The 22,338-nt window shown below is 44.4% G+C and overlaps 1 protein-coding gene and 1 pseudogene across 2 annotated transcripts; one reads left to right on the top strand and one right to left on the bottom strand.

Annotated features, from left to right (window-relative positions):
* The first annotated feature begins 7,766 nt into the window (after window positions 1-7,766).
* LOC101838379 lies at window positions 7,767-8,284 on the top strand (annotated as a pseudogene).
* Window positions 8,285-9,044: 760 nt separating this feature from the next.
* Window positions 9,045-22,338, bottom strand: LOC110339857 (testis-specific protein TSX-like). Of its 2 annotated transcripts, none has more exons than XM_040743841.1 (8): window positions 22,212-22,338; window positions 18,119-18,230; window positions 16,821-16,856; window positions 15,987-16,026; window positions 14,144-14,228; window positions 13,374-13,477; window positions 11,717-11,775; window positions 9,045-9,115 (listed from the first exon to the last, which is right to left on the bottom strand). In XM_040743841.1, exons 1-8 carry the CDS (start codon window positions 22,323-22,325, stop codon window positions 9,090-9,092), a joined length of 576 nt encoding a protein of 191 aa, XP_040599775.1. In that variant the 5' UTR covers window positions 22,326-22,338; the 3' UTR covers window positions 9,045-9,089. The 2 variants fall into 2 exon arrangements, with proteins under 2 accessions (XP_040599775.1, XP_040599776.1); XM_040743842.1 differs by lacking the exon at window positions 22,212-22,338 and adding an exon at window positions 19,446-19,614.

Below are 22,338 nucleotides of genomic sequence, written 5' to 3'. Positions count from 1 at the left end.
AAGCCTCTGGGAAAACCAAAACAACAGAATAGGAAAAATGAAGACACTTGGAAGGTGACCCAACCTCAGATCCCTCTGGTTGTGTCAAATAGTGAACACAGTGGCAGAATCGTGAAAACATTCTAACAGCCTGTTTTCCTCAGTTATTTTTACATGGTATATCCCTCATTTCCAACCACAACATTGTTTGTAATGCTTACTAAAACACAAAAATCTCAGAAAATACGGAGCAAGGATCGGAACCCAAACTCAGGTGTGGCAGATACGCTGCGATGATTAGATGGGGAATTTAATTATGATTAACCTAATAAAAATACTAAAGAAAGCAGTAGGCAACATGCATGAACAGAAGTTTAAAACCATAAACAATGGAATGACACTCACAATCAACAGCATTAAGGAGAATCACAAAGATACAGAAGCTAACATGCTTCAGAAGAGCAAAGTGGGGAGTGAGGGGAAGAGATTTAGTTAGGGATAACTGGGTGTGGTGTACATTCCTGTAATCTCAGAATTTGGAAGGTTGAAACAGGAGGATCAGTTCAAGGGCAGCATAAGGGCAGAATCTCTCTCTAGCGACAAATGAACAAACACTCCCTGGACAAAGAGAATTGTCTGGAGACAACCGCACATGAAATAAAAGTACAAGCTAATATGCAAACCTAATGAGATGAAGCCAGAGCAGCCCAGATGCAGCTCAGGCTCACATGCCTAAGAAGCCCTCCCTCAGATTCACCCCCTGAAGGAAAGCCTCGGCAGAAAAAAAAGAAATGACAAAGACAAGAACATGAATAAAATAGAAAATAGGAGGAAGATAATGCTGTTTTTCTTGAAAAGGTTAAAAAATAAAGCTGAAAAAACACCAATAACAAACTCAAATAAAATCACATTTGCAAAAGGAGCCCTTACAATCAATGCTTAAACCCTCCCAAAAACCGAAGTAGAAGGGACACTTTTCCAATAATCACAACAAAGTCAAGGACATCTTTTTTTTTTTTTTTTTTTTTTTTTTGGTTTTTTTGAGACAGGGTTTCTCTATGGCTTTGGAGGCTGTCCTGGAACTAGCTCTTGTAGACCAGGCTGGTCTCGAACTCACAGAGATCCGCCTGTCTCTGCCTCCCGATTGCTGGGATTAAAGGCGTGCGCCACCACCGCCCAGCCCGAGGACATCTTAATAGCACTAAAAATCACTTGGGAAATTCAGTGTACTTTCACGATAAAAACTCTCAATAAACCAAGAATACAAGGAAATTATCCAAAGACATAAGGGCCATATATGAAAAGCCCACAGCTAACATGGTCAATGATGAAAAATTGAAAGCTTTCCCCCTAATATGAGGAATGAGTCAAAAATGGATACTGCCTCTGATTCCAATTCAAATAGAACTGAAAGTCCTGTCCAGAGCAGTTGGGCAAGAAAAAGAAAAGATATCCAGGGCTGTGAATGTAGCTCAGGCAGTAGAATACTTCCCCAGCATGCACAAAGCCCTATGTTCCAGCCCAAGCATTGTATAAACGAGGCATAGTGGGACATGCCTATAATCTAACACTCAGGAAGTGGAGGCAAGACGATCCCAAATTCAAAGCCAACCTGGGTACAGACCCTGATTTATATTTAAAACACCAAAATTGTAAATGACAGGAATACTGTTCACACATAACGTGATCATTTATATAGAAAATAAGTCTCCACAAAAAAAAACTTACAATTCACCAGGTGGTGGTGGTTCACACCTTTAATCCCAGCACTCAGGAGGCAGACGCAGGTAGATCTCTGTGAGTTTGAGGCTAGTCTGGCCTACAAAGAGTCCCAGAAAAGCCAAGATTACACAGAAAAACCCTATCTCAAAAAACCACAAAAAAAGAAGGAAAGAAAGAAAGAAAATGCTCCCAAGCTAGGCTTGATGGTGCATGCCTTTAATCCCAGCACTCAGGAGGCAGAGGCAGGCAGATCTTTAAGTTCAAGGCCAGTCTGGTCTACAGAGTGAGTTCCAGAACAGCCAGAGCTACACAGTGAGACCCTGTCCCAAACAAAACAAAACAGGAGGGGGGGGAGAGGGAGGAAGGGAGGGAGGGAGGGAGAGAGAGAGAGAGAGAGAGAGAGGGAGGGAGGGAGGGAGGGAGGAAGGGAGGGAGGGAGGGAGAGAGGGAGGGAGGGAGGGAGAGAGAGAGAGAGAGAGAGAGAGAGAGAGAGAGAGAGAGAGAGAGAGAGAGAGAGAGAGAGAGAGAGAGAGAGATGCTTCCTGCTTCCATTGGAACTGGCCTGTAAGCAACCCTATGGTGCATTTTCTTGATTGATGATTTATGTGGGACAGCCCAGCTCACTAGTGGTGGTGTCATTCTTGGGTTTGTGGTCCTGGGTGTTATAAGCAAGCAGGCTGAGCAAGCCAGGGGGAGCAAGCTAGGAAGTATCACCTATCCATGACCTCTGTCTGCATCAGCTCCCTTGTCCAGGTCCCTGCCATGCTTGAGTTCCTGCCATGACTTCCCTGGATGATGGACTACAAACTGTGAATGGAAAGAAACCCTTTTCTCCCATGTTGAGTTTGATTATGCTGTTTATCACAGCAATAGAAACCCCAAAATGAGACAGGTGACAAGATAGTAAACAGCGTTCATCCATGGTCTCTGCATCAGGTCCTACCTTCAAGTTTTTGTCTTGAGTTTCTCCTGTTCTGGCTTCCTTCAGTGATAGAGTATGACCTGAGAGTTGTAAGCTGAAGCAAACCCTTTCCTCCCCCAGTTGCTTATTAAATCACAGCAACAGAAGGCAAACTAAGATATCCATTCTCCAATAAATAAATAAAAAGCATTTTAAAAGTCAGTTGAAATCCCAGCACTCGGGAGGCAGAGGCAGGCGGATCTCTGTGAGTTCGAGGCCAGCCTGGTCTACAGAGCGAGTTTCAGGACAGCCTCCAAAACAATACAGAGAAACCGTGTCTCAAAAAACCAAAAAAAAAAAAGTCAGTTGAACTTCTATACATAAACAATGAATTTATGAAAAGGAAAATTTTAAATCTCACTTACAATACTATCAAATAGAATTGACACAAAGAAATGAAATTATGCAGTGAGATGAATGACACTGAAAACAAGAAACATTAAGAAGAGAAATAAGATATAATGGATTCCAAAGATATCCTTTGTTCATTGGTGTTATATATTTTGGTTTATTTGTTTTTGCTTGAGATAGGGTCCCACCATGTAGTCCTGGCTGACTTGGAACTCACTATGTGGACAAGGTTGGCCTTGTACTCACTAAGATCTGCCTGTTTCTGCCTCCCAAACCCTGGGATTAAATGTGTGTGCCACTACACCAAGTTTGGTTTTATAGTATAAATATATGGTTTACTTCCAGCAATTCTCCTGTTGAGTCTTGGTGTTGACCAGTAGTAGTGTCTTTAAAAGGATTTAATGAATTCCTCAAGAGATCAGATGAGTTCTTGAATTTCAAGAGGAGGTTTCTATAAAGTGATCCCAAGCACCCACCCAATCACTCCTGTGTGTATGTTCTCTTGGGCACATAGGTGTTTCCCTGTGCACAACTCTCCTATGCATTAACACTGCTTCTCACCAGAAAGCTACCAGAAGCTGAGAAGTATGTGTTGTGTGCATGTGTGTACACACACTACCTTACATGCTTGCAAGTCGTCTGTGTAAGCACGGATGCCAAAACTACAGCCTAATGGCGGCAGTGGTGGGCAGGGCCATGGTAACATGTAACAGTGAGAAACAACTTTCAAGGTTTTGCTCTGTCCTCAGAAGATAAAATTCTTAAATTTGGTTTTGTAGAAAAGGCACAGTGATTCATGGCTGCACCCTACTCTATTATATGTTTATATGTTTGTTTCTTACTATGAATTTAATAGAAAGGAGAAAATGGAGGGTTCTGTGTGGGAAATGATCTTTTATTCTGTTTTGTACATGCTACAGGACAGCCTAGACACCACTAGTGTTTTCTTGCTCAAAATGGTCATTTACCATTTCTCCTTCCTTCCTTCCTTCCTTCCTTCCTTCCTTCCTTCCTTCCTTCCTTCCTTCCTTCCTTCCTTCCTTCCTTCCTTCCTTTCTTCCTTCCTTCCCCCCTTTCTTTTTTTCTTCTTTTGGCTTTTGAGACAAAGTTTCTATGTGTAACAACTCTGGCTGTCCTGAAACTCACTATGTAGCCCTTGCTGTCCTGGAACTCTCTCTGTAGACCAGGCTGACCTGGAACTCATAGAGATCCACTGGCCTCAGCCTCCCAAGTGCTGGGATTAAAAGTGTGTGCCATCACCCTGTTTCAAAAATGCTCCACGAAGGAGGACACAGATTCAGTTCCCATCACCCACGTGGCAGGTCACAACTGCCTGTAACTCCAGTTCCAGGGGATCTGATGTCTCTCACTGGAACCTGGGGCTAACCAACTGTGTTGGGCAGGGTGGCCTGTGAGTGCCAAGGTTTCACCTGTTCCTATCTCCTCAGAGCTGGTATTATAGGCAAACAGCAATATACCTGGCATTTTACAGAGGTACTGGGAATTGAACTCATGTCCTAATGCTTTGCTGACGTATTTGTCACCCTGCTTTTAAGTATTTTGTTTTGTTTTTGTTTTTCGAAACAGGGTTTCTATGTAGCTCGGGAAGCTGTCCTGGAACTCCGTAGACCAGGCTGGCCTCGAACTCACAGAGATCAGTCCGCTCATACGTCACAGTACTCAGTACTTTCAGGAGACAGTATTCTTCTCTCACCACATGGTTCCCAGGGATCGAACTCAGATCATCAGGCTTGGCAGCAGGTATCTTCCCTCACTGAGCCATCTTGGCAACCCTGGGTTTTGTTTGTTTGAGACAGGGTCTCATGTAAGCCAGGCTGACCCCAAACTTGCTATGTAGCAAAACCTGACCTTGAACTCCTGTTCTTCCTGCCTCTACCTCTCAAATGCCAAGATTACAGGTGTATACAACCATGCCAGACTGACATTTGAGCTGGGGTTTTTTTTTTGGTTTGTTTGGTGTAATTCAGTGTAAGACATGGGTACATTTTAATTCTTTTGCATATAGACATCCAACTTTTCCAGTACTCTTGGCTGAGCAGATTTAGACCTTCAGAAAGTTTACCTACCTGGGTTTATTTTAATGTAGTAAGAATATTTAACACAGTCTCTGGCTCCCTTAACACAATTTTGAATGTGTGATGGAGTCCCAATTAAGGGTCAGCTGACTGTATATGAATAGCATTGTTTCCAGTGTTTCTGCTCCACTAGTGAAAGTTTAGACTTATAACAGCACCATATTTTTTTAAATAGTGTTAATGTATTTTGAAATCAGGAAGTGTGATACCTTCATCTTTGTTTCTTTTCAGGATTGTTTTGGCTGTTCATGGGCCTTTAGGCATCCATATGCATTTTTATAATTGTTTTTGCTATTTCATGCAATAGGTATGATTGAGATCACTTTGAGCAGTACAAACATTTTAATAATATTAAATATTCTAGTCAGGGCAATTATCTCCAGACTATTTTGAGACATGGTTTTTCTGTGTAGCCCTGGCTGGCCTGCAATTCGCCCTATAGAGCAGACCTGCCTCGAATTCAGAGATTCACCTGCCTCTGCCTCCTGAGTGCTGGAAATAAAGGTAGGCACCACCATGACTGGATCTTTCTTATTTATTTATCTATCTATTTATTTATTTGTCTATGTATTTATTTATTTAATGTGCATTGGTGTTTTGCCTGCATGTATGTCTGTGTGAGAGTGTCAGATCTTGGTGTTGCAGATGGTTGTGAGCTGCCATGTGGATGCTGGGAATTGAACCCGGGTCCTCTGGAAGAGCAACCAGTGCTCTTAACCACCGAGTCATCTCTCCGGCCCTCTTTTTTTTAATCTTTCAAAGGCATGTTCTTTTTTGGGGGGGTGTCATTTTTTTTTATTTCAAGCTTGCTTCACGTGTCAATTCCAGCTCCCTCTCCCTCCCCTCCTCCCATGCCCTCCCACCAACTCCCCCAGGCTCCCACCCAATCCCTACTCCATTACTCAGGGAGGGTGAGACCATCCGTGGGGGATCCCCAGAGTCTGCCATTTCGTCCAGGGCAGGGCCCAAGTCCTTCCCCAAGAGATCAGGCTGAGGGAACATCCCTGACTGTGGGACAAACACCAATCCACCCCCCAAGGCCCCACAGATTGTCCAGGCCTCCTCGCTGACACCCACATTCAGGGGGTGTGGTCTCCCTTGTTCAGGTCAGCTGTTTCTGTGGGTTTCACCAGCCAGTTCTAGACCCCTCTGCTCATCATTCCTCTCTCTCTCTGTCACTGGGTTCCAGGAGTTCAGTTCAATGTTTAGCTGTGGGTGTCTGCCTCTGCTTCTGTCTGTCACTGGATGAAGGCTCTATGATGGCATATAAGGTAGTTGTTAATCTCATTATTGGGGGAAGGGCATTTAAGGTAGTCTCTCCACTATTGCTTAGATTGCCAGTTGGTGCCATCCCTTTAGATCACTAGAGGTCTCACTGGTACCAGATCTGTCTTCTAACCCATGACTCCCTCTTTTATGGTATTTTTCATCCTGTTCTCCCCCTATTCTACCCCCCACTCAACCTTCCTGTTCCCCCATGACCTACTCTCTCTTCCTCTTCTCCCCCTCTCTTCTTCCCAGCTCCCCCCCACACCTCTCGCCATGTTCCCAATCTGTTCAGGAGATCTTGCCTCATTCCTCTTCTCTGGGGTACCATGCATATCCCTCTTAGAACCTTAGGGTCCTACCTGATTCCCAGACTCTCTGATGGTGGGATTGTAGTCTGGTATTCCCTGAGTCATTTCTAAAATCCATATATGAGTGAGTACATACCATGTTGGTCTTTTTGTGACTGTGTTACCTCACTCAGGATGGTTTCTTCTGGTGCTGTCCATTTGCCTGCAAATTTCAAGATTCCATTTTTTTCCCCACTGAATAGTACACCACTGTGTAAATGCACCAGCATTTTTCTCTATCCACTCTTCAATTTAGGGGTATCTAGGTTGCTTCCAGGTTCTGGCTATTACAAATAATGCTACTATGAACATAGTGGAACAGACGTCCTTGTTGTGTGAATGGGCATCTTTTGGATATATGCCTAAGAGTGGAGTTGCTGGGTCTTGTGGTAGACTGATTCCCATTTTTCTGAGGAATCTCCATACTGATTTCCAAAGTGGCTGAACCAGTTGGCACTCCCACCAGCAATGGAGGAGTGTTCCCCTTTCACCATAATCTCTCCAGCATAAACTGTCATTGGTGTTTTTGATTTTAGCCATTCTGACAGGAGTGAGATGGTATCTCAGAGTTGTTTTGATTTGCATTTCCCTGATGGTTAAGGATGTTGAGCACTTTCTCAAGTGTCTCTCAGCCATTTTAGACTCCTCTATTGAGAATTCTCTATTCAGTTCTGTACCCCACTTTTTAATTGGATCCTTTGGTGTTTGGAGACTTGCTTCTTGAGCTCTTTGGAGATCAGCCCTCTGTCAAACATGGGGTTAGTGAATATCTTTTCCCATTCTGTGGGCTTCCAAAGGCATGTTCTTCATCTGCTATTCATTTGTGTATTTTTATTTATTTGTTTATGTATTAATTTTTGTTTGACTCATTTTCAAGGCATGGATCTCAGTATAAAGCCTTAGCTGGCCTGGCACTCAGAAAGATTCATCTTCTTTACCACCACCATACCTGGGAGCTTCATTTAAAAAATGTTACTTCTTGCTGGGCGGCAGTGTACATCTTCAGAAGGGGTCTACCAAGGACTATCAAGGTTCCCCATAATGCTGCAAGATCAGGGTGAAAAGGAGAAGCCCATGTAGCAACTTCACATCTGCAAGCTCTGCCTCAATATCTGTTTTGGGAGAGTAGAGACAGAATGACCAGGGCAGCCAAGATGTTGGAGCAGCTCACAGGCCAGACACCTGTATTTTCCAAAGCCAGATACACTGTCAGGTCTTTTGGCACCAGGAGAAATGAAAAGATCACTGTTCACTGCACTGTTTGTGGAGCCAAGGCAGAAGAAATTCTGGAGAAAGGCCTGAAGGTGTGGGAGTATGAATTATGGAAAAATAATTTCTCAGATACTGGAAACTTTGGCTTTGGTATTCAAGAACACATTGATCTGGGCATCAAATATGACCCAAACATTGGGATCTGTGGCCTGGACTTCTATGTGGTGCTGGGTAGGCCAGGTTTCAGCATTGCAGACATGAAGCCCAGGACAGACAGAATCAGCAAAGAAGAGGCTATGTGCTGGTTCCAGCAGAAGTATGATGGGATCATCCTTCCTGGCAAATGAATTTTATTAAAAGTCAATAAAATTTTTTCTCAGAAAAAAACTTTATTATAAAGAACTTACAGCAGGGCTGTAGTGATACATGCCTTTAATCCCAGAACTTGGGAGATAGAGGCAGGTGGATCTCAGTGAGTTTGAGGCCAGCCTGGTCTACAAAGTTCCAGTACAGCAAGGACTGTTACAGAGAAACCCTGTCTCCAAAATAAATAAATAAATAAATAAATAAATAGCTTGCAAATAAACCAGGTATGGTGGCACATTCCTTTAATACCAGTCCTTGGGAGGTAGAGGCAGACAAGGCCAACGTGGTCTATAGAGCGAGTTCTGGAACAGCCAAGGTTCCCTTACACAGAAACCTTGTCTCAAAAAACAAAATGGGGTGGGAGAGGGAAGAAAGAGAGAGAGAGAGGGAGGGAGGGAGGGAGGGAGGGGAAAAATGAGGCAACTAGCATGGCAAGGAAGCAGCAATGGCTAAGAAGCCATCACACAGGAACTCAAAGGTTTCAACACAGAGAACATTTTATTTGACAATGGGCAACAAACTTTCGTAGTTGGTTCACTGTGGAGTGTAGATGGTTTTAGGTTGTTTGGGGGTAATTTTTCAAGGTGAAATATTCAAGACTCAATAGAGCTTCCCAATTTACAGCTGGTCTCAAATGAAGTATTTTCCATTTGTTTCAGTAGTTTGGTATGGATTTGCTTTCAGGTAGGTGGGTAGAGATGGTGCCATTGTCTTTAAAAACAAGTTTGGTTTTTTTTTTCATTACAACTGCATTTATGCATGAGGGTAGGTGTTTCCGATCCTCATTTATTCAGTTGGATTCATGGCATTATCTGTGGAAGAAAGGATTTCAGTTATTTTCTATTTTCCAGTAATGCTTCCCTTGTGTACATCTTTAGAAGGGGTCTACCAAGGACTATCAACTCTTGCTGATTCTCTCCCCACCTCCACCCTCCCCCTCCCCCAGTTTTTTGAGACAGGGTTTCTTTGTGTAACAGTCCTGACTGTCCTGGAACTTGTTCTGTAGAACAGGCTGACCTGGAACTCATAGAGATCTGCTTGCTTCTGCCTTCTGAGTGCTGGGATTAAAAGTGTGTGCCACCACTGTCCAGATGATTAAAAGGCAAAAATCAGTATTTCAGTTGTATAAGATGCCTAAATGAAAATGTGTCATGCGGTGCTGATAAAGGTGTTTGCCATCAAACCTGTGTGTAAACATGCACTTGTGTACACACGCCAACACATGAAATGTTAAACATTTAAGTGTCTGTTTCCTTCTTCACCTATAGACGTTGCCTTATAAACTGTAGTTTTGATGTTATGAGGGAATGAAGACACTACAGGAACTTTAAAATCTTTTTCCTGCTGTGCAATGGTGGCACACGCCTTAATCTCAGCACTTGGGAGGCAGAGGCAGAAGGATCTTTGTGAGGATAGCCTGGTCTATAGAATGAGTCCCAGGACAGCCAGAGCTACACAGAGAAACTCTGTCTCGAGAAAAAAGAGACAACTTTTCCCTTTGTGTAATGTGTAACTTCAGCTTTTAAGACAAACTTATGCCGGGCGGTGGTGGTTCACGCCTTTAATCCCAGCACTCGGGAGGCAGAGGCAGGTGGATCTCTGTGAGTTGGAGGCCAGGCTGCTGGACCGACAGCCTCCAAAACAATACAGAGAAACTCTGTCTCGTAAAACCAAAAAAAAAAAAAAAAAGACAAACTTATGACAGAGAAGTCACATTGATTTAATTAACAAATTTCAGGCTTAGATGATAAAAGTTATATGTCTCTGTGTGGGTATACATGCAGGAGTGTTAGTGCTTACAGAGGAGGCCAGGGGAGGAGGGTCCTCTGGAGCTGGAATTATAGGTGATTGTAAGCAACTTGACTCTGGTGCCGGGGACCAAACTTGGGGCATCATGGTTGTAGCTCTTTATAGGCGATACCATTTCCTTTTCCCTCCATTCTGTTCAGTAAGAACACAGAGTATGTGTGGGGGTCAGTGGGTCTAATCTGTATACTCAGAACTCAGTTGTTCTGGAAGCCAGAGCCTAAGAGGTGGGCTCTTAGGAGCATGACTGGTTAGGGGTTGAAATAGTAAGGTTCTAGCCGGGCATTGGTGGAGCACGCCTTTAATCCCAGCACTCGGGAAGCAGAGGCAGGCGGATCTCTGTGAGTTCGAGACCAGCCTGGACTACCAAGCGAGTTCCAGGACAGCCTCCAAAGCCACAGAGAAACCCTGTCTCGAAAAACAAAAAACAAAAAACAAAACCAAACCAAAACAAAAAAGAAATAGTAAGGTTCTGCTCAGCCCTTCCTTAGAGCCTACCTCCCTGTTGTGAATTCCTTTTATGATTATAATGCCTCAGGGTTTTCCGGTTTCAGGATCTGGATAACAATGCAGCTTAGTGGGGTCTGAACATGTCTGCCAAGACCCTCCAAACTTGAACTGCCTTAGATGCTCCCAGTTCCTTCCAGTTCTCTTTCTGTTGATAACTACTACCCCCAACCCAGTCCCTTCTGGTGAAGAAATTCACCTGCTCTCCGGGAATCTTAGCTGGACCAGCCTACAGGGGCTCCTCCTTGCCCAAATTCTAGCGCCTTGGACTTGGTTAATACAGGGGAGAGAAGGGGTACTTTTCTGGAGATGTCTGAGTGAGAAAGGAACTATACTACCAGGGACAGTCCCTGAGCTTGGAGTCATCCCCTGTGGTCAAGGCATAGTGTGAAGCCTGGAATAGTGACTGCTTGAACCTCTTCCTTACCCTAGATGTTCCTTGCTTGCCTAGGTTATCCTTGGAATGAGGTAGGGTGCTTTCTATATTCCAAATGCTGGGGTTACATCATGCTCTGCTTCTACAGTGCTGAGGAATGGAACTAAGGGCTTCATGCATGCAAGGAGTATTTTACCAAGTGGGCTACATCCTGATTATCCTTTGACTGTCTTAGTTTTTTATTTATTTAGTGTTTAGGTAGGGTTTTACTATGTAGTCCTAGCTGTCCTGGTATTTGCTCTGTAGACCAGGCTGGCCTTGAACTCACAGATACCTACCTGCCTGACTTTCTGAGTACTGGAGTGCTGGGCTTAAAGACATGCACCACTCCACCTGGCTTGCAATGTCTTTAGTTTTTTAAAAGTATTTTTAGAGCCGGGTGTTGGTGGCGCACGCCTTTAATCCCAGCACTCGGGAGGCAGAGGCAGGCGGATCTCTGTGAGTTCGAGACCAGCCTGGACTACCAAGCTGTGAGTTCGAGACCAGCCTGGACTACCAAGCGAGTTCCAGGACAGCCTCCAAAGCCACAGAGAAACCCTGTCTCGAAAAACCAAAAAAAAAAAGTATTTTTAGTTTTATTTTTTATGAATGTAAGTGTTTTCCTTGTATGGTTATCAGGCTACAAGGACGCAGTACATAAGAATCCAAAGGACAAGACAGATACCTGATGCAGTTCTTTCCTCATCTTGCTCAGCTTTCAAGTTCAGATTATTGAGCATTTCCCTAGAATAGAGAAAGTGAAATTGATTGCCAATAGGCTGGCACCAACCCTTTGGAGAGACACAAGAGTCATTCAGGCACACACATAAACATATGTACGGCCCATTCATATTGGAACTAAGAAAGGTTGCCTTCTTACCAAAAGGAATGGGGTTGTGAAATTTACATTTTTCTTTTCTTTCTTTTTTTGTTTTTTGTTTTTTTTTTGTTTTTTGAGACAGGGTTTCTCTGTATTGTCTTGGAAGCTGTCCTGGAACTCGCTTTGCAGACCAGACTGGCCTCGAACTCACAGAGATCCACCCGTCTCTGCCTCCCGAGTGCTGGGATTAAAGGTGTGCGCCACCAACACAACACCCGGCTTAGAAAGTGATTTTTTTTTTTTTTTTTAGTTTTTCGAGACAGGGTTTCTCTGTGGCTTTGGAGGCTGTCCTGGAACTCACTCCGTAGACCAGGCTGGCCTCGAACTCACAGAGATCCGCCTGCCTCTGCCTCCCGAGTGCTGGGATTAAAGGCGTGTGCCACCAATGCCCGGCGAAATTTGCATTTTTCTAACTCACTGATATGTATAACAGAAAAGACTAAAGAAAGGACTGGAGGTTTCATTAGAGCTACTACTGGTCTTCCTGAAAATGAGTTGGGGGTGGGGAGTTTGAACAATTATCCAGGCAAAAAGCAGGCAGGCTATCCCCCCACCTTCTTTGAGATGGGCTATGTAGCCCCAACTGTCCTGGAAGGCACTCTGTACATCAGGCTCTACAAAAGCTCTCCAGAAAGAAATCTGAATGTGGTGACAAACTGCAGTCCCAGCACTGGAGAGGTGGAGCAGGGCTGACTGGAGCTCAAGGCCAGCTAGTGCTCAGGGAGGCTGAGGCAAACCAAGCTACTGTATAAATCAGGTTGGCTTAGAACCCACAGAGATTCTCCTGCTACTGCCTCCCAGGTGCTGGGATTAAAGTGTGCACTATCTCACCTATTTCTCCATTTTAAAGGAAAAAGTGGGATATCAAATGTGTGCCTCCACTAGCACTTTGCAAAAAAAAAAAAAAAAAACAGTACTAAGAGAACAAAGCATGAAAGATTTCTAGGATGCTGCTTTAGGAGCTCTTTTACCCACTGAACTCTCTGATTTCCTACAGCAGACAACCATGCTCACAAAGGCAAAATTGTCTGTAAGAAAAGGTTCATAAAACAGAGGAAGTGGTGCCGGCGTTGGTGGCGCATGCCTTTAGTCCCAGCACTCGGGAGGCAGAGGCAGGTGGATCTTTGTGAGTTCGAGGCCAGCCTGGTCTACCAAGTGAGTGCCAGGATAGGCTCCAAAGCTACACAGAGAAAACCCTGTCTCGAAAAACCAAAAAGAAAAAAACAAAAACAAAAAAGAAAGACAAAGAAAAACAGAGGAAGTGAAAACAATGTTCTCTATAAAAGTAGCTAGAGCATATTGTGACTGGTGTAGGGAAAGTTATCACTACAGACTTCATCACATTCCTACATTTCTAGCTGATACCAAGGATAAGGTTATGAACAGTTAATGAAGAGGCAACTCCCATTATATTTCTCCTCCCTGGATGTCCCATAACCCAAGGACAGTTAATGTTACATACATATACATGGAAGGGTTTGTTTTTATGTTGCCAATGATCACTTTCACATTATCGTCCATATCGCTGTCACTGTGGTTGGTCTCATCATCCTCTTCAGTACATGCCTATGGAGTGATAAAGATGCAGGGGAATGTCAAAATGAAGTAGACAGAACTTTTGGCCATCAAAGGAGGACTTTTGACTTACTGTTTCCTATAGTTGATAGTCTTAAATGATGAAAATAAAGTTAGGATCAAGTTTAGTAAACATTTGTACCTTAAAACCTGACCACTGCCCCTCTGCCACATCAACATCATTAAGTGGGTACCTTGATAACTTTTGAGGAAATGGGCCTTGGGCACAGTGTTCTTATAATGGTATACTGTTCACATTAATGAAAGCACCAGATACCCTGATGGGATTTGAGTTGGTTCTAGAATATTTCAGTGACCTTGACCATAATTAACTAATGAGTTAAATACATTCACAGTGTGGTTCAGTTTTCAGTGGACATCATTATTCTAACACCATATCTATTCTAGCATGTTTAGAATCAACCCCCCCCAAAAGCTGGGTGGTGGCGCACACCTTTAATCCCAGCACTCTAGAGGCAGAGGCAGGCAGATCTCTGTGAGTTTAAGGCCAGCCTGGTCTACAGAGTGAGTTCTAGGACAGTCTCCAAAGCCACAGAGAAACCCTGTCTTGAAAAACTGAAAAAAAAAAGACAAAGAAAAAACCCAACCTCCCCCAAAATAGAATCCACCCCCCCTTGCCATTTGATGTTCACTTACAGCTTGGCAAGTGTAGCTGTCATCCGTACTGTTGATCTTATTCTCTTGAAGAATACCTTGCAGGTGAAGAAATGACTCAGTGTGGCTACAGACAAAAATATCACAATAGTCAACATACTGGAGAGTTTTTCACCTCAACACCAGATTACATTCAATTAAGAAACCCAAGCATTAAAACTAAAGTACAATCTGGGGCTAAAACCAAATGACTGAATAACTATGAATTCAGAAAATACACTGGACAGGATATTGAGGCTGAAGGGTGTCATCTAGATCAACTTTTTTATTTTATAGATTAAGAAACTGAAATAGTAGCCTGGCGTTGGTGGTGCATGCCTTTAATCCCAGCACTCGGGAGGCAGAGGCAGGCGGATCTCTGTGAGTTCGAGACCAGCCTGGACTACCAAGCGAGTTCCAGGACAGCCTCCAAAGCCACAGAGAAACCCTGAAAACCAAAAAACCAAAAAAAAAAAAAAAAAAAAGAAACTGAAATAGTGAGATACATCTGTTTTGACTGTGCTTGGTTCTAGTTTAATTGACCCAAATATTGTTGTGGTTTTAACTGGTTCACTTGATTTATGTATTTTGCTGTCCACTTTGGTTTTCCTTATGGGTTACATTTTAAAAAGCTTCAGTTTGGGGTTTTTATCCAGTTTGTTCTTGTTTTGGGTTCAGGTCACAATTACTAGCCTAAGTTTGATTGCCAATATTCCTAGCAGAAACAGATTTGTCAGTGGTCATTGGCGTTAGAACTATGTTGAGATCATGACCCTAGACTATGTGCAATGGAGAATGTGTGCTTCTCTAGGCAGGTCAATCCATGCTTCTGCAAGTAGGTGTGGCTGTTCTCCTCCCACCCTCTGCTCTCATCACTAAATAGTCTCTGAGACTAAGCTACATCTAAACTGTTTCCTCCTTGAGTTTCTGGGAATTCACTTAGCAGTTCTCTGAGACACTGTACCTCATTCACTAGCCTTAGCAACTGGAGTGCACCTGGCCTTGGAAGGATCCCCACTGAAAACCGAGTACAAAAGAGAAATTGCTCTCTACCATGTTCATAATGAGGGCTTCAGAACCCCATGAAACATTAAAATCCAAAGAAAGCTTTTCTGTCCTATTACAGTAGCACTGTTAAAAAAAAAAAAGACATCCCCATTCCACATAGAGGGATGCTCTCTCAGCATGGACACATGGGGGAGGGCCTAGGTCCTGCCCTGGATGAAATGACAGACTTTAGAGATGCCCCCAAGGAGGGCCTCACCCTCCCTGTGGAATGATGTGGGGATGGGGTGGGGGGGCTGGAGGGGTGGTGGAGGGACAAGGGAGGAGGTGTGGGAGAGGGAGCTGGGATTGACATGTGAAGCATGCATGTTTTTAATTTAAATAAAAACATATATTGAGGGAAAAAAAAAGACATAGCATGTTACCAGTTTCAATCAGTGATAAAACCAAAGGTTCTTTTCTCTTAGGAAAAGTATGGTGATTTCCCACTACTGATCTAGAATGTCCCATGGAAGTGTACATTTATGTACTGCTCATCAAATCATGTAAGAAGGTAGTCTGGGGTGTACTTCTTGTTCACTTGAGTTGAAATCAGCTGCCAACACACACAAAGATGACAATTGTTTTGTTTTGTTTTGTTTTGTTTTTTTGGTTTTTTGAGACAGGGTTTCTCTGTAGCTTTGGAGGCTGTCCTGGAACTCACTTTGTAGACCAGGCTGGCCTCGAACTCACAGAGATCCGCCTGCCTCTGCCTCCCGAGTGCTGGGATTAAAGGCGTGTGCCACCAACACCCGGCCAAAGATGACAATTGTTAATGTGAATAAAATGTTGCACAACTTACCCCAGTGATTCATCTTCCTGCTTTTTGTTGGTACCATTATCTGTAATGAAAAATAAAGTGTGAAAATGCAGATATAAAGCAAAAGGTGGTAGGAAGGGGAGGAATTGGCTTGGAAGTCCTCTTGGGCTTAAACTGCTTGGGACAAGAGACCCTAACATGTGGAATAACATTGCCAAACCCAAACACAGCAGATATTTTATTAACAGCCTATTGAATAATTGGAGGAGAGGTAGTAACAATACCAATTTTGGGATTGGGACTTGTAGTACTATTGGACCCTTTAAACTGCCAAGGATATAAAAGAAGACAAAATATTTTTAAAAATTTGTCCTTCACTACTTTAGTGTTTTAAAATTTGTATTCATAAATGAAATAACAAAAAAAACAAAATAAGACAAAAAATAAAGACAAAAAAATCTTTAAAATTTGTATTCATATATACCAAGAAAAACATTATTTTCATTTGTTCTTTTGACTCTGAGTAAACTTGCAAAAATTCTTTGGCACCTAAATTAATGAGTGTATTGAGCATGTTTATTACTTTAAGAATCAAGTTAGTTTCTTGACACAGATGAAGGAAAATGAGCTGAAAAGGGGGGGTGCTGAGCAGAGAGGTAGGTACCTGATGTCATCTGAAGGGTTCCACCCAGAGAAGCACTTTTGTGAGAGCTAACAGGAACGAATGTGAGCTGCTGCCTCATTCCTATGAGGGCTTAACAGTTTGTTAAATAAAAAGCTTAAACTGGCAAAACAAAACCAAACCAAAATCATGATGACAACAGCAACAACAACAAAACAACCAAAAGTACCAGGATGTGCTTAGGGAATACTTACCAAGTACTAAGGAGGGCCTTGGCTTGATTCCCAACACTATGAATGAAACAAGAAAAAAAAAGGCAAAATGAGGATTAAAACACACACACACACACACACACACACACATACACACACACACACACACACACACACACACACACTCCCGGCGTTGGTGGCGCACGCCTTTAATCCCAGCTCCTGGGAGGCAGAGGCAGGCGGATCTCCGCCAGTTCGAAGCCAGCCTGGTCTTCATAGTGAGTTCCAGGACAGCCTCCAAAGACACGGGGAAACCCTGTCTTGTAAAACTAAAAAAAAAAAAAAGGAAAAAAAGAAAAAGAAAAAAACAAACAAACACACACACCCAAATGCAAATAAAACTCCTATTTAATACTTCAAAAGTCAAAGTACTTTGAAGATATCTCCACGTTTATCATTGTGTTTTCTAGAAGATACAGAAACAAGAGTGTGCAGGTGAGCCTGTTACATCAGAAGGTTAAGTCACTTTATTGTTTTTTTTTTTTTTTTGAGGAAGTCTCATTAGTGTAGCTCTAGCTGGCCTGGAGCTCTCTATGTAGACCAGGCTAGCCTCAGACCCACAGAGATCACCTGCCTCTACCTTCCACATGCTGGGATTCAAAGTGTGTGCCATCACATCTTGCTTATTTGGTTTTGTTTTTTTCAATACAGGGTTTCTCTGTGTAGCCGTGGCTGTCCTGAAACTCGATCTGTAGACCAGGCTGGCCTCAAACTCAGAGATCCACGCCTGACTCTGCCTCCCGAATGCTAGACTACCACTACCGCCCAGGTCCAGCTCACTTTATTAAGGTGAAAAAGTGAATCCAAAGTATATGTTAAATGTCTGTTTATAGGGCTTTTGTTGTTGTTGAATGGGTCCCTCAATTTGATCGGGGAGCACTGCCAGATGACCCACATTCTAGGAGAAAGTAGGAAGGGGATGGCAGCTACCAGTTTACACTGGGACATTCTAATGTAGGTAAGGGCGCTCCTCTCCAAAAGTCTCCAACTGTGGTTCCACATGATTTAGTATGTAATGCTGATCAGTTCGTCCATAAAAGATTGTGTTGTTCATCATTCTGGTTGCCTCCAGTCAAAGGGAATCCCTGATTTAGTTTGATAGTTTTATACAAAACTAAGGATCCTAGGATGACATTACTTAGAAATCAGGGGAGAGGTAGCATGAGAAAAAAAAACTGGGGAGATAGGAGATGGTTTCCTTTTGCTCCTGGGGAATTTGAAAGAAATTCTGAGCTCAGGCCCAGAAGGGCCACTTCCATCCTTTAGGAAGCGAAAATTACCTTTGAAAAACCAGCGTTCTTCATCTTCAAATTCTGGGAAATCCATTGTGCTACGTTCTGCTTCAGATGTCTGGGGGGTTTGCTCTTCAGACATGGTTGTGGGATTAGGTTCCTGTTTTGGGGTAGAGGATTGGGGGAGACCTGGTGGAGGAGCTGGCAGCCAAGTCTAGGTGGCTGCTATGAATGAAGGCCTGAGGATTTGGGTAGTGCTTCAAGTTTGCATCATAACCTCTCAAATGTGTTTGTGATGAGGTGGAGGGTGGGGCTTGGGTGGGGCCCAAGTAAGAGGGCCAGGACCCAGGGCCAGAAAGCCCAGTGTGTTGGGACTAGGTAGAAGCAGAGAATGTCACACTTCCATGGTATCCGAAAGGCCTACCCTCCGTCGAGGTCCTAGAAAAAATGCTGGCATCTAAGTTTTCCTTTAGCTAGGGTGAAGCATTAAGAAAAGCTCGGTGATCTAGTTAGTATTGGGGTGAGGTGGTAGGTCCTACATGCTTCCTTTTACTGGGTCAGGTACAGAGCTTCCACCCCCAACTCACCGCCAACCCACCACCGTGGAGCTTGCTTTCCCCCGGCGGCACTTCTTGTATAGAACAGGAGGACAGGTCAACCAGCTGTGGTGTTGGGAGGGTACCATGGCTGGGTACTGGACCATGGGAGGTGAGCAGGCAGGGAGCAGGCAGGAAGCTTGTGGAGGTGTAGGATGAGAGAAGGTCGCTGTCTGTGGTACCCCTTATCCCTATCCTCTGAGGGCACAAAAAACCTGGCGTCTGGGTTCTCTCTTAGTGGGGGTAGGAAACACTAAGAGAATATCTGAGATTTAGCTGATGCGGGGGGTGGGAGCAGGGGGGGGCACAGAGGAGGCCCTCTTATACCCTTCCTTTGAAGGTATCAGATACTGAAACTTTCCTACCTTACAGAGGCTGGACTTGCCTTATCAACCAACTGACACAGAATGTTTGTGTTCCCAGCAGTACTTGAGGGGCACGGAAGGTGTGGGTGGGTGGGTCTCGTGAGCAGTGGGCATGAGGCAGGAATGAGCTCCATAATGGGTCGGGCTGGTGGCAGGAGCTGCAGGGTTGTGTGGGGCAGCGGGTAAGATAATGGTGGTGATGGGTGGAGAGGTAGGTCGGGAACCAGAGAATAGCGCACTTTGGTAGCACCTGCCCTAACGGTGCTTCCTCATTAGAGGGCTTAGAACACACTTGCTGCTAGGGTTCTCCTCAGCTTGCTTGCAAGTGGCAAGAAAAGGGCTCATCTAGTTAGCGCTGTCCTGTGGGCTGTCCTGTGTTCTTCCTTTTAGTGAATCAAATATTGAACCCCCTACCTTACAAAACCAGCAACACCTCACTGCAGAATTTGACTCGATTCTTCCAGTTGATCTGCACTGATCCTCAGATTTCCAAGCAATACTTTCAGAGGACCGAAGGTGGGGGGAATGAACCGGAGAGTGCGGTGTGGTGCGTGGTGGCACCCAGGTCTGGGGGACCGGAAGTTGAGATGGTATGCTGGAGGGGGGCAGTGTGATGTCAGATGAGATTGTCACACCCTTGTACCAGGCTTCTGCCTCATCCCTACCCTCATTGGGACGATGCTACAAAACACCAAACAGCACATAGATTTTCCTTCAGCTACTCTAGAAGCACTAAAAGAATCTGTGCTCTACATATTCTTTTCTTGAGACAAACTCTCAGTATGTAGCCCCGCCTACCTGGAACTGATGTATGGAGTAGGCTGGCCCCGAACTCACAGAGATCCATCCTTCTGCCTTTGGCCTCTCTGAGTACTGTCATTAATGGAGTGCACTACCATGCTACTTTCTAGTTACTATTTTGTGCTGGTCAGTTGCTCCTCAGCTTTTCCTTGTATTGGGTCAGTTAGTGGAAAACCCCACTTTGTAAAGGTCATCAGGCCTCACTGTGGAACGTGACTCTCCTTCCCAGAGACCTGTGCAGATCTTTAGACTTCCCAGTAGGAATTGTGGAGCCCAGAAGGCGGGCTCTTGGTCATCTGGCTTCAGGGAGCTGGATACAGGGGAGGTTGGGAGTTTGAGGAGAGAGACTGTCCCAACTCCAGAGTATCTGAAAGTCCCATCCTCACTGGAATTCCTAGAAAATACTGGCTCTTAGATTCTCCTTCAGCTAGAATGGATGCACAAAACAAGAAGAGGGCTTGGACCTATACTCTTTCCTTCACTGGGTCAGTCAGGTACTAGTTTTTACCTTATAAAAGCACGAAGCCTTCACCGGGGAGGTTGACTTTCCATCCAAACCTACATACAGTACAGACCATTATCATCCTGTGCAGCACTAGGAGAGCACCGATGGCGGGGTGGGGACTCAATTGTGTGCGATGGGGCCAACTGGGGAATACATGACTGAAGAAGGCAGTCCTAAAGCATCCTAAAGGCTCACATTCACCGGGGAGCCCAGAAAACACGGACACTTACTCTCCCTCAGCTAGATTGGAAGCACAAAGAAAACACGACCTATTTTTCTTTTTGTTGGGGTATGTGTGGAGGTTTGCTTCTACAATCCTTCTTCCAAACCAAACTAAATGAAACCACCTATCCTAACCTTACCTTGTCTTAACATTTGATTTTGAAGTAGTGCTTGAGGGACACAGAGAGGAGGATTGGGGTGGGGTGGAGGGAGATAGGAGGATGTGGCTGGGGATGGAGGGTGAGGGTAGCATGGGGGTTCTGGGGTGGTGAGGATAGAAAAGGTCACAATTCTGTCACACCTTGAAAGTTGTTAGTGGTTGAAGAACCTAGAAAATACTGGTGCCTAAGTTCTCTCTGAGCTAGGTTAGAACTGTGAAGACAATGTCTGAGAACTTCCTAATATTGGGGAGGGGTTGCCTCTATTTTCTTCCACTTACCAGGTTTTATAATCGACCTGCACACCTTCCAAAGGTGCCATACTTCACTTTTGACCCGGCTTTCCTTCCCCGTGGACCTGTATAGGCTGTTAGGTGTTCTAGCACTGCTTCTAGAGCATAGGTGGGCTGCAGATGGGGTAGGTTGGAGGGTGCAGTGAGAACCAAGTGCTGGCACTAAAGGTGTGCTCCACCATTGTCTGGCTAGCACCAGTGGTTTTAAGGTTTTTGAATGACAATGGGACATTAGGATATTCTGTGGGCCTTCAGGGTACTATAGAGGTGTAACACTGTCTCACAGCACCTGGGAGGCAGAGGCAGGTGGATCTCTGTGAGTTCAAGGCCAGCCTGGTCTACAAATGAGTTCCAGGACAGTCAGGACCATTACACAGAGAAACCCTGTCTCTAAATAAACAAACAAACAAATAAATAAATAGAAAATGAAATGCTGGTGCCTAGTCTCGCCCCCCCCAAGCTTGGATGAAAAGCTAAGGAAATGTCTGTGATCTAGTTCACATATATCTATATATACACATATACATGCATATATACACTAAATGCATATATGTGTATACATGCACATACATATATTGGTGGGGAGAGGCCTGTTCCTTGCCCTTCCTTTCACTGGGCTATGGGAAGTGACCTATTACTGCCTCTGGCTCAGGTACTGGGCCTCCTTAGTTTCTCACTGTTAGAGATTTTACTGACTCTTCCTCCCAACTGACTGGACAGATCATTAGATTTCCCAGTTAGTGCTTGCCAAGCCCAGGAGGCTTGCTTTGCTCCCCTGGCCCTTCTGGCATACAGAATGTGCTCTTTTTTTTTCTTTTTTTCTTTTTCCGAGACACGGTTTCTCTGTGGCTTTGGAGGCTGCCCTGGAACTCGCTTGGTAGTCCAGGCTGGTCTCGAACTCACAGAGATCCGCCTGCCTCTGCCTCCCGAGTGCTGGGATTAAAGGCTTGCGCCACCAATGCCCGGCCAGAATGTGCTCTTAGTGACACTTAAAAATCAAGAGGCATATGGAACTCATCCATATTAACTGCTTGCTCTCTGACGGCTTTCCCTGGGCAGGCATTTCTGCAATCCTCCCCAGTTCTAGCTTGCTCTCTATTGCTATAAAACACTAAACAAAAGCATCTTGGGCTTTCTGTTGCTGTAATAAAACACCGAGACTAAAAGCAACTTGGAGAGGAAGGGGTTTGTTTCAGCTTACAATTCTGTAGTCCCTCTCCCTCACCAAGGGAAGTTGGAAGAGGACTTGAGGCAGAAAATGGAGGCAGGAACTGAAGCAGAAGGCCTGGAGGCTGCTTCCTGGCTTGCTCCCCATGACTTGCTTAGCC

Source organism: Mesocricetus auratus, unplaced genomic scaffold (assembly GCF_017639785.1).
Source record: "Mesocricetus auratus isolate SY011 unplaced genomic scaffold, BCM_Maur_2.0 Super-Scaffold_100003, whole genome shotgun sequence".
Classification (NCBI taxonomy): Eukaryota; Metazoa; Chordata; class Mammalia; order Rodentia; family Cricetidae; genus Mesocricetus; species Mesocricetus auratus.
Note: the sequence above shows the minus strand (reverse complement) of the source record. Positions and strands in the feature narration are given on the sequence as shown.